We start from the raw sequence: 22381 nt of genomic DNA, 5'->3' as shown, positions 1-22381 counted from the left end.
TTCTTAAAGAGACAGACGCCTAATTTCAAGGTGACAAATTCCAAAGTTACATTTCTTCTAAGTCATACTTGATATACAGTATATACAGAATGTTTATAGCAACTGATGGAAACATAGTTACTTGATTGTGCTATGAGTTGATACTAAGTGGCTGAGAAACAAATAATACAATCCCTTTGTCCACAAAAGCAGAGTGGTGATAGCTGATTATTATTTAGCAAATCAGCTTTAAAAAAAAACTAAAAATATTAGACATGTTGATCAAACGTTTTTGCCCACACTGAAAACCCTGCGTTTTGAATATCTGGACTCTGAATATCACCTTGAACCCATCACCCCCCGTGGTAACGTGTGGTGAAGGCAGCATCCTGCTGCCAGGACGCTTTTCTTCAGTGGGGTCAGCAAGAGTTGATGCCGTGAGACGGCTCCAGTGTACTGATGTCTGTTTGTTCCAGATCTACGCTGTAGCACCAGGGCAAACTTTGGATCATTTGACTGTAGAGCCAAGAAAAGCACATAGAAGCTGCATCTCTCCTTTGTTTTGCGCTTTGTGTCTTCCGTCCCCCTTTTGGTTTGTCATTTATCAGCACCTACTGCACGCACCTACACATGCTCACCTCAATTCCACACGACTGTGCTTCATGGTTTTACTGAAGTTGTTGCACAATTCACTGTATTGTTAGTAAAATAATCATTATTTTAAGTACATTTACCCGCACCTCTCTGTACTTTGTCATGTCTTTTTGTTCTTTCTTGGTCCATTTGAATACAATTAATTGTCCGATTAATTGTCATGTACTAAATGTTCATTAGTACGTAATGCTCCATTTTTAAAAAATAACCTTGAACTTAAAAAAAACAACAAAAACACAACATCTCCAGTCAATGGGGATGTAGGTGATTACGCCTCAACAAATCAGCTCCAGGTTACAGTGAAACGCGTTTCTTTTTTCTGAATCTCACACTTCAGTATATTTGACCTACATTCTGTTTCTCCTCTGCATGTTCTTTCTTTCACCAGCTCCTAATGCTTCCTGCAGCGTGAGCAGACCCGCTGCTGAAATTCGTCACATTCTTGTGTCGATGACGTTTGGCTGATGACATGAGCGTTGGATGACCGCGGGCGTCATTACGTTGTTTCTGTCAGCATTCGTTCCTCTCTGACCTTCACCTGTTTGCTTTGGCGCAGCCGATGGAGCGCTCTGGAAAAGGGGCTTATCTGCTGAAATCCTCCCCCCGCACCACCACCAGCACCACCCCGAAGGCAAAGTTAGTAATTACTTTCCCCTGGCCGCCATCATTTCATAGCAATCCATCATCATCTGGGACCTCTTTGGCTATACAGAGCCCCGTGATGGTGACAGGCGTCGCTAACCGGTCGGCAGCGGCATCGGCTGCCAGACCGCGAGCGCGGCAGCAGCGGCGTGCGAGCTGATTTGATTGAATTCCTCAGGAGCAAAATTACGGCACTGCGGCTAGCCGGAGTGCTCCGTCTCGCCGGCTCCGTCTCCACGTGTAGATCTGAATTGAAGGTGGCAAGCCTCAAAGTGGCCAGGAGCTAAGTTGGGAGAAGGACAGCTTAAGATTTGAGGGAGGAGAAGAGGTGTAACGTCGGAAAGAAAAACAAAAGAAAATCCAAAGATAGACGGAAAAGAAAAATATATACATTTGAAAGAAAGATTAGCGTCACAGCTGCACACTTCTGAGACGTGGAAAAGAAAGTGTAAACAAGCTAGTTCTCTGGGGGGTTTGGGGGTTTTGAGGAGTAGGGGGAGAAGAGGAAATAAAAAAAAGACGAGAACAAATGTGCCAGAATGGGTAGAGAAAGAGCAAAATAATGGAGGAGAGCAGCAGGAGGAGGAGCAGGATGACAGGATGCACGGAAAATTTTTTTAAATAAAAACAAGAGTCACTGAGTTTTACAGAGAACAGAATTGGGGTAAAATAAAGGCCCAAATAAATCAAGGGGGAGAAAAAAAAAACAGAGTAAAAACATAAACCAAGTCGTTACGTTGGGGATGAAACACAGTCATTTGAATGCATTTTAAAAGAATGTTCTAAAACTTTAACAAAAGAACAAATTTTAAGATAAAGCAGAAATCAGAAGCCGGATTTTCTTGGCGAGTCAAAAACTGAATATGCGATATTCCTTTTTTTTTTTTTTTTTTAAATATTTAAAACCTCCATTGAACTTTGTACAGCTTTCTGTCTGCGCGCACATTAACCAGCAGAATTTGCTCTGATGCACTTTTTGAGCTTAATGAAATATTAAATAAAGGTCAGAGAGTGATGCTTTGATAGATACTTAGGAAAGCAAGCAAACATCAGATCCGAACTGTAACGTACAAATGTTTGCAGATCACTCCAAGCGGCCTCTTTGGACCAAAGTTGGGGTTTTTTTTTGTTTTTTTTAAAGAAAACTCTCATTCATGCGGCTGGTGGAGAAATGTGAAAAAAATATGAAACGTTTAAGGAGTCTTCTATCCTGTTTCTGTCAGCTCGTTGATCTGAACGCCTGACAGGACATGTTCAAGTTTATCTGAATAGCACATTTCAGCAACAAGGTGGTTTAAAATGTTTGACATAAAAACATTGAAACAAGCACTAAACATCACATTTTGTCAAGTTCCGTTATCAAAATCCTCATTACACACCAAATATATTGATCAATGTTCCAGTTAATGTGTGGTATTTTGCTTTGATTTAAAGGAACTCAGTGTTTCGGCTGCTTTGCAGTTTTCTGGTAGTTTGTTCCAGATCTGTGGCGCGTAGAAGCTGATTGCTGCTTCTCCGTGTTTAGTTCTGGTTCTGGTGAAAGTTTCATTAGGATAAGCCTGACAGCGTAGAGTTGATTATATCAATTAACCTTCATGACTTGAGGGGGGGAAAAAATGGTTTCAATTAAAACAGAAATCGGCCAATCAGAGCTCAACAGAAAAAGAAACAGGAACCAATTTCGGCCAGGAAAAGCTTGGCTGTTGTATCTCTAAATGAAACTGTTAATTTAAGATAAAATTCATATCAACATGTCTTGATTTTAAATTATTAGAGAGGTAAGATACAAAAAAATTATACAGATTTTTCCGCTGAAGCATCCTAGATTGGGTTTGTTTAGTAAATCCTGACATAAACGATCACCTTGAGAGTTCATTAGTCCCCGTTCGATGAAATTCATCACAGGTTTTTGTGGCAAAAAAGCTGTGATGAACTGAAAAAGCTTTACAAGAACCTAAATGCCAACACAAAGACACATTTTCTTTATACCATAAAGTCTTCTGTTCATCCGGCATCTCATCTCACCGCTGAAATTCCTCTGCCAAACAACAAGACCAACACCTCCCATTTGGACAAAAGGAAGAGATAATCAGATTTCAGCGGCCGGCAGCTGTTTATTAGCACCAGACCAAAGTGCTCTTTGACGGCTGTGTGGTATTTTTTACTTCTTGTTGTGTCCGCCGGCTTCTGATGTGACGGCGCTCCGTCTTGTGATGCTCGCCTGGACTATGGCGAAAAAGCAGGATGATGATGATGATGTGGCTGCTCTTGGTGTGCAGGGGATCAATTATTTGAGGCTTGGGGCCTTTACTGCTTTGATCAATACAGATCTATGAAGTCGTGGGCTGCGGCGTCAGCTACGTCAGAACCGGGGTCTCTCAATCCTGCTCTACCGAGGTAATCTACTCGTTTAGTCGCCACACAGACGTACGAGAGGACTGGATGCTCAGAAACGGGGTGCAGAATGTGTAAAGAGTATAAACATTGGCTAGAAAGACTCCTTTGGTAAGCCTCAAGCGTATATGTTGAACTCTAATATTTACCCACTATGTGAGGACAATGATTGCATTATGACTGGAGGCTGCGTTAATAAATAATCTCAAAAATTTAATGCTCACAGAGTTGTGATTATGCAGCAAGTTTACAGGTTAAGAGAGGTCGCAGTATTTAAGTTTCTTTCATTTCTATCACAAGAACTTATCTTCATATGTGTGAAAGGTGAATACATGTTCAGATGGATGGATGGTAGGGGCGTAACAGTACAGGAATTTGTGCAGAAAATTTTCAGTACATGGGCAGTGGTGCCCCCAAGTGGCGGCCAATTCCTGTTTGACTAAAACGTCCTTGGAGTTTAATATAGTTAGTTTAAACCAAAAAATGTTTTAACTTTCGAATGATCAGTTGCCTAATATGTTGGAGGAAAAAAAAAAAGATTTCAGACCAATCTTAAGACTTTGAAAGAAGCTGTGTTTAACAAAAGAGAATATCAGACCAGATATTTACATACACCAACTAAAAAGACACATCAGCATTTTTTCTCACAGTGTGACATCCCGTGTCACAAAACTTTCAGGGCTACTGAAATTGTTTGTTAGATGGAGAAATAATGACAGAAACTGTGTTTTTTCTCTTTCAAAATCAGAAGCTTATATACACTGAGATGAAACTAAACTGTGTTAGCCATAATGACATTATATTTTCAGGCAAAACAGTGAACCTTCCAATATCTCCAGACATCAGCCAGGAAGTTAGCGTCAATTGGTTTTCCAAATGTACAATTCCAAAAAACATGAGAAAGTGGAAGAAAGTTCGTTGGGGTTTAATAGTAGTCAGTGGGGGAAAAAAAACATGTATGTATCTAAATGTCTGGTTTCAACTGTGTGCGTTGTCGACAACCTGCGCGATCTTAAAATGAGCCGAACTGTTTCAGGTGAACACAGTCTGGTTTCGAAGCGATGTCCAGGATAAACTCCACCGCCGGAAATCGAGTTTCTGTAGGTGAACAGCCACTCCCCCTCCACCCGAACGCCAGCCTCCGTTTACCTCGGCTCCCTTCAGTCGTACAGTGAAATGAACTGCCACGGTTAATTCTGCAACTGATCCCTCTCCTTCTGTCTCTCTCCCGAGGAAGGAAGCGAAAATGAGCGAGGATGAGAGGCGGGTGGGCGTGCGGCGGTGTGGGCAAAGCATTACAGACGGAGAAAGCGACGCCTCCCCGCCCTCCCGTACCATCACCATCACCGCCACCCCACCCAACCCCCTGTAGGCCGAGTTAGCTGTGACAGAGAGCGATGCTCACCTCCCCTCCTTTTCCCTTCTCCGCCATCCATTTCGCTCCCTGTCACTCTTTAGATCCCCGTTTCAAACACAGCCCCATTATGCGGTGACACATTAACACCATCCACCCCCCTCCAGTGCCACACCCCCTTCCAGATGATGATTCATTGACCTCCTTATCCCGTCAGACGACACGATGGGCATAGTAAGACGAAATTAAATCTTAATTGCGTTTTCATCTTTGACAAATTTGCCTCGGCGGAGAGGCCATATGCTCGCTCGCTCGCTTTTGGCGCAAACGCAGGGAGACTTTCACCGACTGCAGCACAGCACATAACGTTTCCTCTTTTTTTCGTTTCGTTTCTCTTTCTCCCCTCCGCTTTGTGTGTTTTCTTCTCTATTCAGCAGGGAAACCTTGCATTCCTATAGATTTTTCACAGCGTTATTACATTATGGATTTTGCCTCCTCCAAGACAAAGTATAATAACGCGCTTTTACACTGGGACTGTTTTTCATCACCGGCAGGGCCAAAGGAGTTTGTCTGCGTGCCTCTTGTGTGGTTATGAGGGTGTGTGCCTGCGCCGTGCCGAGGTCTGGCTGAGCACCTGTGCATGAATGTGTGTCCGTTTTTTTTTGTGGTTTTTTTTTAATAATGTGCTGTCAATCCAGGCTGTGGTTATGGCTATTTCACTAACCCTCCCTAAGTCTCATAACGCGGATCCTCGGGGAGGGGGAATAAGTCATCGGTGGCCGGCGGCCGAGCTGCGAGTCCCCAGGCAGGGAGGCAGAAATCGCAGTAATAAAGAGACGGGGGGTGGGAGGGATGAAAGTTGGGAGCATATTTGAACCTAAAGCTGTCATTTTGTTGGCTGATATAAGGCAGGAATGCTGACCGTTTTGGAGCTTCTGCTCGGGTGATTTTATAATACGGTGGTAAAAAAGAAAGAAAAAAAGATAAGTTAGAGGTATAACGATATTAAAATGCAATAATATGTCTTGTTGTAAAGTAGACAGATGTCATGTCGTTCAGAGGCTGTAAAAGCATGGAGATGTTCTCAGAGCAAGGGGGGGAAAAATACCAGCAAACAAAGTAATTAAGCTGATTTTCACCATTTAAAGGGGCGGTATTATGTGTTTTCCAGCCAAATAGAATCATTTTATGGCACGATAAATTAACTATGTTACCGTTGGTTGTTATAAAAAAAATGCTGTATATATATGTCAAATATGGACTTAAAAGAAAGCCTTGAAATTGGGGCTCTGTCTCTAGAACAAAGTCCTGCTGTTTCTCAAACTCCGCCTTCAGGAAGTCAGCAAAGTCAATGTGTGTTTTATTGTTTGTGATGAGTTATCTATGAGTTTAATATCTAAAAGACTTTGACCTGACCATTATGATTCACTGAACACTGTTTTGAGAAAACGTTTGGAACTTTATAAGCTGTGAATAAATGCACAAAAATGAACTGTTCTTTTGGTTAAAGTTCAAAATTAGAATGCAGCATGCAAAAAAAATTAATAAAAATAATCCCACAAGATTTGGACCAATCAAACCTGGATGTAGTTATTCTATTTAGATAAGTTTAAAAGATATCGCAGTTCACATTTTTTATTTTATTTGTGAAACAATAAAAAGTGTCTTCCAAAAAATATAATTATTCTTAATCTCCTGCGTTACTGGATACACTGTCACGCCACTTTGCTTGACTTTTCAACCGTGGCACCATTCTGGGTACATGGCAGCACAACGAAACACCGACACAGTGATGGGTTTCAAGCAGCTGGCCAAATGTTTAACCAATAACGTTCAAATTGGCATTTGGCATCTGCTGCATATTTTCCTATCTGCCCGAAACCAAAGGATATTTTTACAGTTTCGTGATAAAAAATGTCCTGAGACATTACACTTGGTAGTGCTCACTATAGGCATGCTACAATCACCAATATCGTGCATAAGAAATCTATTCAAAATACGAGTTTCGCTTTCTGAAATGAGCGACAAAAAACATTAAGCGTGTCGCTTGAGTGCTTTATAACGATAATCTAATGTTTTCAGGAGCCGTGTTTGCACCAATCGCCCACGCCGGACTAAATCTACACACCAGTTGCTGTGCTGTGACTAAGAAGCAGGCCATCTATTAATCAAGAGTGTTTGCACCGAGGCCATAATTGCCCTCATTTGCGACTGATAGAAAAAGCTCTTTACGTAAGTACAGATAAAGTGGTCTCCACTCACTTCAGCAGCACCAAACTGCTGGATGTGGAGTCTGACACTACGGTCCTTGCTCCGTTTGCTTCAACGGAAGAGCAAACGTTATTTTTCTCCGAGGGCACAGAATGGAAGACAGCAAGAGCTCCAGGGAGGGAAAGAGAAAAAGGGGGGAAATGGAGATCGTTATACTGTAAATTCTGATTTTGCTGTTTGGGTGTAAAGCTCTCGTTCCCTCCTCCGTGTCAGGGTGAGTTTCTCTGCTGAATGCATCATCTCAAGAAAACGGTGAGTCACAGGTCAGAACATTTCTTTTTTTGTTTTTGTTGCAATTTTAAGCTCTTCTTCTTTAATGGTGGCTTATAACAACACTTGGAATATACCCTGGTTCTCGTTGTCGTTTCAAAGCAAAGCATCCTGGATGACATGATTCAAAATGATCACTTTCTTTCCAGTTCCCACAAACACAAACTCGATATTCACCCCTTTTACTTTGATTAATTCAGCAAAAAAAAGCCATGTTGCAGAATTCGCAGAGTCACTTGTCTACTCATTTTTCTGTGGAATTAAACTTTTGGCAGAAAATCCAGCAGTTTTTCGTCGAGGTAGTTTCAAAAATATTAAAAAGAAAATGCAGCTTACGAAGCCGACATGCCTCACCACGATCCTACTTGACGTGCTAGTGGCACTCCATTGAGTGTTAATGAGTGTTACGTAGACTTCTCACGTTTCCACCATAATTTGACGTCTAAACGAAAAGCATCAATAACTATTCACCGACGACTTACCCGAGTGAGTCGCCTTGTTGTCAAGAACCATTTTACGAAAAAGTAGGGGGGGAAATATCAAAGTCTGGGTGAGGTTTTAATGATGCTGATTACGTTTGACCAGATTCAAAAGTAGAGACAATGTGTTCGCAATAAAACGGCCAGTGTTGGCCGGACGCAGCCTGATGTGGACGCCGCTTTCGTAGCAAGAAAATCTGAATGTGACTCTACAGTAATTGCATCCGGTGCAGGTCCACAGCATCCGGTGCAGGTCCACCTGGTTCTGAAACAGCTTTTTCCCACTTGCCATCAGACTGCTGAACTGCTTAACTGGACTGCACTCAAAAACTGGTCTCCACTTCATACCTTGCACTAAGTAACTTCCATTTTACTGTCAGTCCTGCACTTTATATTTTATATTCATATTTATATTCACATTTTATACTGTATTTTATTTTATTCTGGAGTAACCTCACAACATTGGAACCTCAAAACCTTGTCCTGAGCCATATGCAACGAAATTTCGTTCTGTATACACCCTGTGCATGCAAAATGACAATAAAGTCAGTCTAAGTCTACAGATCAAGGCTGCTGACATGTGCAGCGGCCCCCTCCCTTACATGTTGACGAGCTAACATGTTTCTGGGTTTGTTGCGGCGCATGTGTGTTCGTACTCACAGATATTAGCCGTGCCCTTGGGAATGGGCAGGTAGGAGCCAGCACTCCACGCTCGCCCTTGGTAGCTCCTCTTGCAGCGCCCGCAGTCAGGCCCGGTGGTGTTGTGCTCGCACTCGCAGCTCAACTTCTCTTTGTCAAACACGCAGCTGTTGGCGTGAAGGTTGCATTTGCACCTGTCGAGAGAGGAAGAGGAGGCGTTCAGGAACGCGGGATGAAAGAGGACAACCACATTGACGCGGGGTGGGGAAAAGTTTCGCGTCTCTGAGCGAAGAGCGCTTTTATTTGTTTTTGTCGGACAGTGGGGCTGAAAGGCAGGGCGTCCTTGGTGGCGCTGGAACAACACAGCAGCTACATCAAGAGGCGCCGGTTCAAAGGAGACGGGCGACTGCACAAACAAATCTAGCATCATTATTTCCTCGATCCCTTTCCTTTGTCTCTTTCCTTTTTGCCGGGGGGAAAGCCAGCTCCCTTTTTTTAATTGTCCCACAGGAGGATGCGTAATTGTCACAGTCAAAAGGAGAGGGAATGGGGGGAAAAAAACCCCAAACAGTCAAGGCAGAGCGAGGTGGAAGCAGAGGAAAAAATAAAGAAAAAAAGCAAGGCAATGTAAATTGTGGAACAATCTCTCGGAGAACAAAAAAGGCCCGTAGCCATAGGAGACAATGAATAGCTCAGAGTTAGCCGGAGGGCTAACGGTGAGAGTACCTCCTCGGTGACAAATTAACACGAGATGAGATCTCACGAGCATATACCCGGCGCGGGAGGAGGGGATTCCCTTAAGGTGCGCTAAATCCTGCCTCCACCAAGAGACTCTGGTTATCAATAAGCCTGGGAAATTCAGCTGTCGCCGTAGCTACATGAATCTGGGCGGATAGCTCTGCTCCGTTAATTCATGAGGCTCGAAGCTTCGTAAAAGTGCTCGTGGGCAAAGTGGCGAATTTTGAGACACGAGCGAGAGTTGCGAAACAAAACGACAAAAAGTATGCATGACAAAAGTTGTAACAACTGATTTCAGAATGCTAATTGTTTTTCCCGACTGGTTCTGTGCTTAATTAGAAGTATAAATTGAATTGTTAAATTGAATAAAGATCTGTATCAACCTGAGTGTGCTCTCACGCCACATGTCGTCTCCTTTTGGGCAGGTCATACTAATATATTCATTACTAACAACATGCTAGGTCAACTTCCCAGGTAAAGGCAGATGAAAATACATATTTCTTTATATTTAGAAGAATGCTTTATCATATATGGTGTTCCATACAATGGGTAGTAAACATATTCATTACTCGTTTTTGGACTTTGTCGTAGCACCAGCCCAAACATTTACATGTTTCATTGGGGATTTTTTGTTATTGTTGTAATAAAATAGAATAAAGTAGTGAAGGACGTTTGCATTTGAAAAATTAGTTTCCCACCTTTGCGTATAAAAATCTGAAAAATTTGAAATTCCTTCTGATTCTAGCCCAACCGCTCCCTTTACTTTGCTACCCACTAAATAAAATGAACTGGCTTTAGAAATGTCAAATTTATTCTCAGTATGTCTTCAAATGCTCCGTGGAGGCCTCCAGCCCTAATCCTCGAGATCTACCGTGTTGATGCAAGGAGGCATTTAAAAACCCGCAGGACTGTAGAGCTCGAAGGCTACGGCCGGAGATCCCCGTCAAAGGTTTGCTAGTGAACAAACAGGATCACGAGGATGAAGGAACGCAGCAGACTGGGCAGAGAGATGCTGTTGTCAAGACTGAAATAAGAGCTAGGATACGAACCGGTGAAAACGTACGGTTTGAATGTCTCACAGAGCACTGTTCAATCTAACATCCTAAAGAGGCGATGAAAGGGAAGTTATGACTCTGCAGAAATCCACAGCTCATATGGGAGAAACTGCTGATAGGACACATATTAGTCATGCACGCCAAGAGTCTGGATTTCAGGAAATTGTGGCAAAAAGCAACTAATCTAATCTAAAGGGAATCGTCTTTAAAGTTTGCCACAATCTGTGTAAGGAAAGCGCCAAACGTTTGGAAGATGTTCTGCTCAGATGAGACCGAAACTGAACTTCTTGAGCCACATCCAAAATGCAACGTGGGGTTTCAAAGTAACAATGCACATCGTCCTGAACACACGGATGAAGCCGTGTCAGTACTGTTCCTCAGCAACGATAGGAAAACTGAGAGTCTGTTGTAAGATGTCTGTAGCTAAATAGAGGATCATTGTAGAGGAAACCTGTGAGAGATACTTTCAGCAGGATGAAGACCCTAAGCATCCTGCAGAGTTTCAAAAGATCAGTTTACTGTCAGAATGGCCTACTAATAGTCCAGAGTCAAATTTAATTGAGAATCTGTAGTAAGACTTGAAAACTGCCGTTCATTCAATCTGACTAAACTTTTGCCATTTTCCCTCTGGATTTGAGAAAGTGTTATAAAAATGCCCTAGTCATCAGTTCTACAAAGTATTTACTAAGATATGCATAACCTTCACTTTCAGATTTGTATCTAAAAATGTGTGTGTTCTCACATGCATGAGGTACTACAGAATTTCAGCACATTAGCATCTCCTTATTTTAAGCCGTACTTTCCGGGCGCGTTGCGTAGTTTGTGAGGAGCGGCTCTGTTTCTTGAGTTTTATTTAAGTCCTCGGTAAATTGAGCCCGACAGGAATGGAGGAGGCAAAAAGGGAAAGGACTCGGATTTGATGAAATGCAATCCAACCTAAAGCTGACCGATGCTGCCAGAACGATGCAAATATATTGGCTCCGGCTGCAACGCATCTAATGTTACCCGCCGCTCTCTGCACAGCTCAGAAGTCCTGCCCTCCCGATCCATAATAATAAAATCACAGTTTCGCCGAAGGTAAACAGATACAGAAAGCAGGCCGCGGCGTTCATTTCGGCCGTCCGCTTTTGTCTGCTGACATTTTGAGATTTATTACTCGGTTCACATGAAAATATTGGCGCTCACGTTGGCAGACGTTTGTTGTGACTGGCGCGATTTGGTGCAGTATCCCTACGAATGTCAATGCATGCGCTCATGCATTTCGTTGTCATGTTTTTAAATTTTTTTTTATTAATGTAGATTCTGGAAGTTGTTTGTTTTAAAAAAAAAAAAAAAAAACATTTACCAAAAAACGAGGATTTACTTTTAGAGATCATTGTCGCCATTTTTGGAGTCATTGCTGAAGGTCACCTTGACTATGACACTCTTTAGGTGTAAAGATAAAATCCCCTGCAGCTTACCAAAGCAATATTAACTAAACAGTAAGACATAGCGAGCATAATTGAGGAAAAAGTTGCTCAGGCAGAGCAGATAAAGTCAAAGGGAGATGCTTTGGGCTTTCACGCAGAAGTCAGAGTTTGGGGGGGAGGGATGCCTGTGTGTGCGCGCGTGTAGGGGTGCATGCGCGCCCTTTGTGGTTTAACCTTCAGCTTCTTTCAACATCGGCAACATTTTAATCAACGTCCAGGAATGATAGCGCCGCCGGCATAATGATGGAGGCCGCCAGTGAGGCCCGCGGGGTCTCGTAGCCACCAGCGCAGTTATGCTTCCGATCACGCAGCCGCTCCCTGAACGCGGCCGCGTCGAGGACGGGCCGAGCGGACGACTGTCTAACAGCATTTCAACAGCCACTCCCGCCCCCTACGGGGCTTTTAATGTTACGTCTTCACCTCCTCTTTCAAAAAAAAAGAGAGAGAGAGAGAGAGAGCCACAGCACCGCTGTTGCAGTTTGTGTCGTTCTCCTCGCCTCTCTTTCCCTCCATCCGCCTTTTAGTCCGCCTTTTAAACTCTGCTCCGGCATTTCCAGCTCATGAATATTCATGTCGCCCAAGACCGTCTTTGTTTTTGTGCGGCGCTCTCAAAGCGAAATTGCTCAAGGCATTATAACCACCAGTGAGCTAAAGATCCTGATATGTATTCATGAAACTCCCCCACCAGGGAGGCAGCTCGCAATGCAAAACTGGTGGAGTAATATAGTAATAATAACACCAACGGTGGTAGTAATGAAATGACTTCACAGAAGTTTGGATTTGATAAAAGTTCTCAATTAGATGTGAGGGACAGGTGGAATTTTTATTTTTTTTTCCTTCTTGGGATGGTTGAGCAGAGCTGTCCACTGAGACTGTCCACACCTGGAGCAGTTTGTCTTTGACCTCTCCGGTAATGGGATTCTGACTGACACGTGTAGCTGCAGACAGCGGCTTCTCCTTCTCACCTATAGGACGCTAGCAACAGCAAACAAAAACAAGCAGACACAAAGTTTTTCCAAAACCCCAGTCTGAGGTCATTTCCTGCCCTCACACTGGGGTTACTTCTATAAACGGTAAATGTGGCAGAAAGACTCATGAGAATGATGATAGACCAGTTTTCTGTTCAGGTGTTGTCATCGGGTACCCGTGTCTTCATGAAATATAGTGAGAAATATCAATACTGTTTTCTTAAAACTGTATTTTACCACTTTGGCACCCTAAATACATGCAAAAAACAGTCCAAATCTGGAAAAAGTAATCACCCTTTAAACCTTATAACTGCTTGTGTCACTCGTTGCAGCATCAAATACCATCAAGTGTTTCACATAACAGGCATAGAGTCTTTTACAACACTGTCAACGAATTTTGATCCACTTATTCTTGAGGAAATGTTTAAATTCAACAATGTTGGGCTTTTTTTTTTTTTTTGGACACATCGGAGATTTTTAATACCACAGCATTTAATTCCAGATTGCAACTATGCCACTCCAAAATTTGAGCGTTTCTCAAACGCCATCGTTCATTTCAAGCTTCCACAATATGGTTCAGTCGATACCAAATGCAAGTTGAAACCACACAATGTAAACAGGTGGCTACAAAGTTCACTATTAGTTTCTATTTTGGGCAAATTTCAACAGAACTTATGCATTAAGGAGGTCCAATTGCCATTGCATAAATCTGAGTTAAATAAGGACAAAGACTTCATTAAATTGCCATAAACAAGATGAGCATGGACTAAGAGGTGTGTAATTACACCGTCCTCTCTTGTGCGTTATTTAAAATTTTTTTTGTAAAGTCTGCATATTTTTTCCTTAATTTTCAATGTAGTTCCTAAACATGAAAATATGACTTACTATTTTCGAATATCCCATACACACTGATTTAAAAAAAAAAAAAAAAAAACACTTTTCACTTTCACTCCATATACTTGGAGCACCACTTGACCAATCAATGAAACCATCTAACAATGGTTTTAAGTGACGCATTTATATGTAAGCAACTTAATTCTGAGAAATTGTTTCCGTTTCTGCTCAGAGCCAAACGTACAAACCGCTAATTAATAGCAATTACCCTCAGTGCAAGATTACAACATCCCCGACGAGACGAGCTGCTGATCCCAACAAATTGAGCAGACTAAAGCCAACGTGGTCTGTAAGTGTGTTAAATAAGTGAAGCAATTAAATCTCCATGAAGCGCCCAGGTGTTTTCATATACAAGCCAATTAGGTCAAACGGTGAGATAATAAGCACTTTTTTCTTTTTGCCACATGTCTGCATTCAGCACCGGGGGTTGAGGGAGGCAGACGGTGGTGAAGGGCAGGTGCTTCAGAGGTATTTACAGCTTAATTATCCATGAAAAAAAAACAAAACTGCAGAGTGGCAGAAAAAAGTAGAGTAAGCTCTTGTTGACATAACGGATAATTACACACAAAGAGAAAGATGCCGTCTCTGATCTTTTTTTTAAGGACGCAACTCTACAACCACATACTCTTGATTTCTTCCTCCCAGCTGATGTGCGGCACACAACTCTGTAGTGGCTTACAGTGAATCAGCATGCTAGCCAGTGTTGTATAAAGTACTGAAATCTCAGAGTCAAGTAAAAGTACAAGTACCTCTCCAAAATATGACTTTGGTAAAAGTCCAAGTCACTGACTGAAATGTTACTTGAGTAAAAGTCTTAAAGTATTTGAAACTTCTTGTACTTAAGTATGGAAATTACTGTAAAAATGGATGTACTCAAGTAATGTAATGAAAAGTACAAGTAAAAAGTAAAACAAAGCAAATGCAGTTTGAATGACATTTTTTATATTTTGGTAAACTTGTCAAATACACTTAAAATAATGTACCCAACCAAGTGCAGGCAAAATTAAACCTGCTAATAGATATACCTGCAGGCATCATTTAGTTAAGAAAATTAGGTGCTTTACCTATAGCACAAGGTTAACTTAACCTGCTTTACAACTGAACCAGCTTCTTAGTATACCCTCCAGGACAGAAAATACAAAGTTTTTGTAAGCCTTAAGTTTTCCCTTCAAGTAAGGTCAGTGCTGAAAATGAGAAAAATAAATAGTACAGAAAATGCGGCCAACATGAAGAAAAAGAGCTGTTACGATTACTCTACTTCACAAATCAGTGAATCAGTCAATGCTACAGTCAGTAGGTGGTGCACACAACTGGTCATTATGCAAAAGAAAAAAAGAATTGGGAGGGAAATGCAGCTTATTGGCATCTGTAAACCTGGTTTTGAACTTGCATGCCTTTCCTATATTCGTTAAATTTAGTCTAAATTGCTATTGCTATGGCTTCTGTCCCCCCTTGAACAGAGGAGTCTAGGTAACCTGCTACAGTCAACATTAGGCCTAAGCTAAATACACCACGTGTGGAACTGAAACAATGCCAAACAAAGTTCATTTATGGTCAAGATTTCACAATACAGTAGTGCCTAGTGACCAAGCTATAGTTACTGAAACAGGAGGATTATAACCATTTCATAAGAAGTTACCTCGATGTGTTTCTTCAAGTTGGACGGGGAGTTTTTGTAAGATAGAATTTCCATGTGACTGCTACTGATTGCGAGACTTGTTTTGTGTTTAATGGGAGAAGCGAAACAGGTGTATCCTAATTAAAAGTAAAGAAATCAAGAAATGGCAAAAAATGTGGAATGAAGATAAGAAAGGAAGAAGATTATATGAAGTACAAAAGTCAGTTTGAATTCGAAGCATTAATGAACGAAACAGAAGAGAAGAAATAATAATTAGTAGATTAAGAGTAGGTCATACCTACTTAAATGACATGCTTTATAAAATAGGGAGGAAAAATAATGATAAATGTGAGAGATGTGGAGAGAAAGAAAATGTAGAACACATATTGATGAACTGTAAGTCAAATGAACTCGAAAGGGAAGAATTAAAGAGAATAGTTAGAAATATGGGGCATGAATGGAATCTTAAAGGTATATTAGGAAATGAAGGAAACATAACAGATATTCACAAATTAAGGAAAGCATTGTTTATTTATCTTAAGAATACAAAATTAAAAAGTATAATTTAATAGATATGAAGTAATGCTTCTACACACTCATGTACAGTAGGTGGCGGTATGCACCTTAAAGTTGCTTGTGATCCGCCATAATAGAAAAGAAGAAGAAGAAGAAGTATCCTATTGGTGGTGATGAACCAGCCCAGGCAAGCAGGCTACGGACTTTGTTCGGTAGCCTACTTGCTACTTGCTAATCAGTAGGTGGGGTCAAAACACTTGCGTTTCTCTCTCTCGCTTTTTTGTAACGAGTAACTAAACCACACATTGAAAATGTATCGGAGTAAAAGTACGCAATTAAGTTCGGAAATATAGTGAAGTAAAAGTGAAAGTCATCAAAAATTTTCATACTCCAGGAAAGTATGAAGTACTCCAAAATATACTTAAGTAAAGTAGTGAAGTATTTTTACTTCGTTACTATACAACACTGATGCTAGCTAACCTGCTCTCTGCTAATTGTCTTCTCTGTTTCTCGCCAACTGACCCGAAGCGCGTGCTGGCCAGGGAAAAAGGTGTTAGATCTCACCAACGGCTCTCCAGGGGTAGGCTTTAGCATCCAACTTTCCCCCAATTAAACCCGTCATTCCCTTCCCTTCTCAAACAGTTGAAGAATTGGTCAGTTTTCTCGAGTTCTCCTTAAGGATAAATCTTGGATTCATTTGGTTTGAATGTAAATGTTAGTTTAAAGTTGATGGATGCAAACTTGTCCAGAAGATGAAATTAGCCGAGCAGCTAACGGTTTCCTACACAGGCTTAGCTGGCCAAACGATTGAACTCTTCTCTGAGTTATTCTGTGTTTCATTCGCTGCACAGTTCTGGTGTTGCAGTGTGAGGAAAACACAGCAGGTTTTGATGCGACTACTCTCAATTAGTTAAAACTATTTTAGCCTCATTTCCACATTTCTCAAAAATAAACTTTGTTTCTCAACATTTACACTTCCTGCTGAACTGTGAGCTCATTCCATCGTTTTATTAGTTCTATTTATATCCAAGTCAATATTTTAGCAGTTTTTACTTTCAGCAGTTTATTAGTTTCATCATTTTGTCTTCTTACTACAGCAGTTTAGTCGAGTGTTACTAGCTTAATTGTCTTTAAGTGAGTAAAATGTTAAACTTTTTGTTAATAAACTCATGTACAGTATATTGGAAGTTGTCTGTGTTTATCCCATACATGTGTTGTATCTTGCTGCTGAATCTATGCCAGTGCTCTGCTTATGCCTCGGTATATCACAATTTCAAAAGCGAGGCTTTACCAGGCGGGTATTTCTCAACAATAACTGAGACTAAACTATTTGGCTGTTTTCTTGATAATCAAGCGGTGCGCCGACTCTCTAATTTTGATCTAAATTACTGCCTTTATTAATAACTGCCCCGAGTAATTATTTATACTTGTTCTCAGCCAAAGCCAAACTCCTATTTTGGCACAACACTCTACCTTCGTGAATATTTATTGTGCTCAACATCACCTTCAGCTCTGTTTTATTCTTTATTCTCGCTGAATGCTCTGGCGGCAGAAAATTACCTCCAAAATTTACTCCATGCTGCAGAAACCTGCTGCAACAGTCTACCGTCCTTCGGCTGCGATGCCTGACTGCACTGCTGTTAACAAGAGGGGATGTGGAAGGGAACACATTTAGGCTACCAATTAGGGGTTTAAATTGGAGCGCGCAATAGAGACCCAGCTGCCATGCTATGCATGTATACTAGGAACTTAATAATAAATGAATTAATCCAAGACTTTGCTGCAGTGAAACACACCTCTCTTTAGGTTCAGTTCTACTCCAGTTCGGTGCACCGTGGTAAATGTGCCTGCTGCCTGCATCAATCTGTCTGAGCAATCCATCTATTGAACCCTCAGCATTACTAATGTATGCAGTTGGACATGCTACCCAAGCAGGAGTCAATCAAGAGGTCTTTACCGCCTGTGACACGCCAAGTCGGTTCAATAGAATCGACGGGCCGGGCCGGGCCTTCGCTGATGCTGCTCTCGGCTAGAGAGAGAGAGAGAGAGAGAGAGAGCTCCCTGAAGACACGGCGAGTAAAAAGTGGGGCTGGAGAGGTTTGGGGGAAACCTCCATCCACTGGGAGAGCGGTGCTGCGGGAACTTGAAGGTGTTTTGGAGACCAGAGCTCTGCTGCACTGATGAGTGAGCGAGAGAGAACGAGCTTTGCTTTTCTCCTGAATCGGTTTGTGTGTGAGGGAATGGCTGGGTTTCCATTGCTCGAATTGGAATTGCGAAAACAAATTTGTTTCTTGGAAACATGTCTTTTCGAAATTAGTGTATTTTGCAAAACTACAATGGGAACAATGAGTCCTGTGATCAACAACCGGACGTTACTACTGGCGGAAAAGACAAAGAAGAAGACAGTAAGTGGTATGTGGGAAGACGGCGCAGCATGGCTTAATGACTCTGATTTTGATTTCGTTTCTTATTTAAAAGAAACACCGCAATCGCAAAACTGTGTTGTTGTTTTTTTTACATTGGCGGGATATCGACACACATTTGTAATGGAAACACAGCTAAGCTGACATTTACCGTAACACATGAGCACAAACATTGAAAAACTGCTTGCAAATATTTCTAAAGTAGCATCACAAAACCAGAGATTCACAAAAACATCTGCAAATCCTAGATGGAATGGCTAACACATTCCTTAAAAGTTCCTAATAATAGTAATAATAATAATAATAATAATAATAATAATAAAAACTTAAGTAAATTTAAATTTGATAAACCAAATCTTGGTCATGAGACATGACATGCAATTGTGAAATTATGTTTTTTGACACAAATCTTTGCACCAACTACGCACAAACCGCCACAGAAAAAATAAATCTATCCCTTTAAGACCCCTACACCGATTTAATATTTTACATTGAAGCACAGTAATTCTCTGCATGGTCAACGTCCACTAAGCAAAACCGACTCGTTCCCCCGTTCGACATTCCACTACGAGGCTTCAAAGACAGGAAGCTGCTTCATTAGGTCAGTAAAATCATGAAACCTTTCAAATTGTTTCCACGCTGCCTGAAAGTGTCAACTAACCACTGAGGTTTGGCAACCGCCTTCAGTGTAACCTAATCCCTCTGTCTGAAGCAGACTTTTTGCATGCCTTCGCCCACTGAGGACCTCCATCTGAAACCGGGGTGAGGCCCAAAGAGCAGGTGTAATTACAGAAAATGTTGGCACTTTCCCAGCTAGCCGAGGGGTTACTGTTGGAAACACTTAGATATCTCTTTTTTTTTTTTCACTTAAACCCACGGTGAAGGTCATTAGTAGCTCTGGTGGCCACAGTGTGCGTTGTTTTGGTGATAACAAGATCCCCTGGTAAACCCAATGTTTGCAGTGACTAAAATAAGGGTCTGTGTGACCACCTGCTGATTAATGACCAACATGAGTTGTGAGGAATGCCTTTAAGGGGACACAGCTGTGAGTGCAAGGGAAAAGCGGAGGAGGAAATACGGAGAACAAACAGGGTTCTTCTGTCCTTTGGCCTTGGCTTTGGGTTTAGAGAATCATTTCATTAGCTTGTGAGGCTCTAAAGTATGGAGTAATAAAATCACGTTTAACTTGTTGCTGGCTAAACCAATTTAAAACTAAATCTGCTCATAGAGCTTTGGTCGGGCAGCGAGCAGTTCTCTTCGCAATCAATTCATCAATTTCATTTCATCAATGTGAAGTTCATAACTGCCTGAGGGGAGGCTTAGTGTTCCTGGACTCTTAATTTGAAAAATGTACATTTTTACCACCACCACCAGTAGACGCTGCTATGAATACACGCTAGTTCTGAACCAGTGAGCCAGTTTTTGTATCACAATGATACTGAAGTGTAGAGCAAAACCAACGTAGAGCTATGTCATGTTATCAGACAAAACCTTTATTGTTCTAACTATACACTTTCCATGTTTTAAGGAAATACTCTTGCATTATTACAACATACTTGTCACATTATAACAAAAAGAACATTTTACGTTCTGCAATATATTGTATGAACGTTAATTTTGCAGTTGTCAAAATGCTCTTGCTAAAACAATCATATCTCTTTTGAAAACAGAAAACATTTCACATTAGGAAATGTTAACATTAACAGCTACATCTCTAGACAGTCAACAAGTTTTATTTTTTATTATTATTCTTTTGCCAACTTTGTCTTTGCTCAACCCCTGTACGGGCCTGGATGAATCTCTAAATGTCTCGCTGTGCTCTGTGTGAAATCAGCTCACGTTGTGCAATTTGGATCCATGGAGCTTCTGATAAAGGAGAAATGCTGCCATTTTGATCTGATCAGGCTCATTCCTCCTCCAGTGCAGCTCAGTGTGTTTGAAGTTCCATCTCAGCGTACGCATGGTTATCACCACGCTGCTCAAGCTGATGAGTAACGCCCAAATCTCATCAACTTCATTATTAGGTAAGTATATGTTTTAATCTACCTATGAAAGGCATCATGTTTTAAAGCGAAAACCTCTTTAATCAGACAAACAGGAGACCGTTCATAGTAAGCATGGTAGAGATTGCGTGATAATAAATTTATTGTACAGATGTAATTTGGAAAGAGTAATTGCGACATGGAGTAAAAAATTAGGTGTGTAAATTTGTATAATGTGGGACATAATTGGAGGAGACGTTTGACATGTTCAAAATGAATAAGGATTTCATTTCAATTCAACGTAAGCGGTATGATATTACAATCAAATATTATATGATTGTAATATACTAATATTGTTGTAATAGTAACATTATCACTACAATAAAAGTATTATGTTATAAGAACATAAAAATTGTTGGTTACAAGGTGTTAATTTGCTACACAAAATGTTTATTGTCAGAATGATAACATTTTCATGTCCTAAAGTGACGTACCAATTTTTATTTTGCCTGGGTTTAAGTGTCTGTACGATGACTCAAAATGTGATTGTTAGCATAAATGGACAAAGTGACACATTATCTTGTGTCATTCATAACTGCACATATGCTTTGATGTAAATTAGAAGGAGCTCATTTGCGGGCTAACAGAATATTCAAGAGCAAAATGAAAGCGCTTGCGAATTGCCAGCTGTGACTGACGTGTGATTATATACAAACTACTGCAAATTGTGAAACTTCTATTTGAGTTAACATCTGGGGGGGAAAAAAAAATTATCAATGTGTGCAAACTGCAGTCATAAAATCGTTAATGGCCAAATATGTAGCTCTAGGAAAGTTACGTTAATGCTTAAAGTGTATATTTTATAGGAAATGTCTCAGTTTGTTATATGTACAAACAGCATAAACAACTCAGAATAGTCAGAATCTATCTGTCATAAGAGAGTACGATTGAGGAAGAAATATAATAACAGCAATAAATATTCAATGTATACAGTCACCTCATATGCAATAAGCCATGTGGGAGAGTGTGCTGTCAATTTTGGCATTTTAATATATAAATGATCCTCTCTGCCAGCTTCTGAAAGTATTTCAGTATGACCTTCAATCTGCAACACTACTAGTCTCTACTAGTAGAATGAAAACATTTGTAAAAAAGTTCCAACCCAACAACTGTTAAATACGTCAAAAAAACCCCCATAAAACCTACTTAGGAAAGGTTGTACATACATATGAAATAAATCTGAGAGAAACATCTCGTTATAACGACATAAAAACTCTTTAACATGAGAGAGTTTTTGTTAGGATGAGACGCTTCCTCGTTCTAATGAGATTTATGTCGCCATTAAAACAAAATATGCTCTCGTTTAAATGAAGAAGGTCGTAACAGCAAGACGGCAACACATCACCGGACGCTTGAGAGAGAGAAGACGGAGAGTCCGAGGGAGCCCCTTTATGCCTTTTTAAGAAGTTGCAATCTGCAAGAGGAACATATTTTTATACATCTCTTTATAACGAGAAAGTTTCTCGTTTTAACGAGGATCTACTACCCCTGAGTTGACTTTGGAGCTCTTGCAGTTAAACACTTCCGTAGCCTCCAGTGTTAAACCTTTAGTTGAATTAGAAAAATGAAGTTACTTGTCCAGGAAAATACTTTAGGGAAATCGATTGATAATTTAATGAGCTTGACTCATTAAATTTGTTAAAATGAACAATTGACCAACAGTCAAAGGGACAAACTCTTGTTGCTTAGGCCTCCGGAATACGTTTATCTCAATACTAACTTTAAAAAAGTTAACCAGATTGAACATTGTCCACTTTATGTAGTCACTGTCATATACAAAACCCTTCCCATCCTCATCATCCTCAGACAATACCTAGTATAATAGCTGACTCATTGTCCTCCACTAAGTTACATTATCTTCAACAATTTTGCCTTTCAGCTGCTATTTTATTGAAACATCTCGATCTGCATCGTGCCGATGATAATTCGCTTTCCATGTCTCAAGAGAACCCGTTGTCAATGGGTTTCTACCATAA

At 40.8% G+C, this 22381-nt stretch overlaps 1 protein-coding gene across 8 annotated transcripts in view; it reads right to left on the bottom strand.

Annotated features, from left to right (window-relative positions):
* Positions 1–22381, bottom strand: part of ntng1a (netrin g1a) — a 146015-nt gene that overhangs the window by 31798 nt on the left and 91836 nt on the right. For all 8 annotated transcript variants that reach the window (XM_032551307.1, XM_032551306.1, XM_032551308.1 and 5 more), the window contains exon 4: positions 8704–8876. In XM_032551307.1, coding sequence (XP_032407198.1) covers positions 8704–8876 — 173 coding nt within the window. The remainder of the gene's footprint in view (positions 1–8703; positions 8877–22381) is intronic.

This window comes from Xiphophorus hellerii, chromosome 21 (assembly GCF_003331165.1).
Source record: "Xiphophorus hellerii strain 12219 chromosome 21, Xiphophorus_hellerii-4.1, whole genome shotgun sequence".
Classification (NCBI taxonomy): Eukaryota; Metazoa; Chordata; class Actinopteri; order Cyprinodontiformes; family Poeciliidae; genus Xiphophorus; species Xiphophorus hellerii.
The sequence above is the reverse complement of the archived record's forward strand: the minus strand, read 5'-3'. Positions and strand labels throughout refer to the sequence as shown.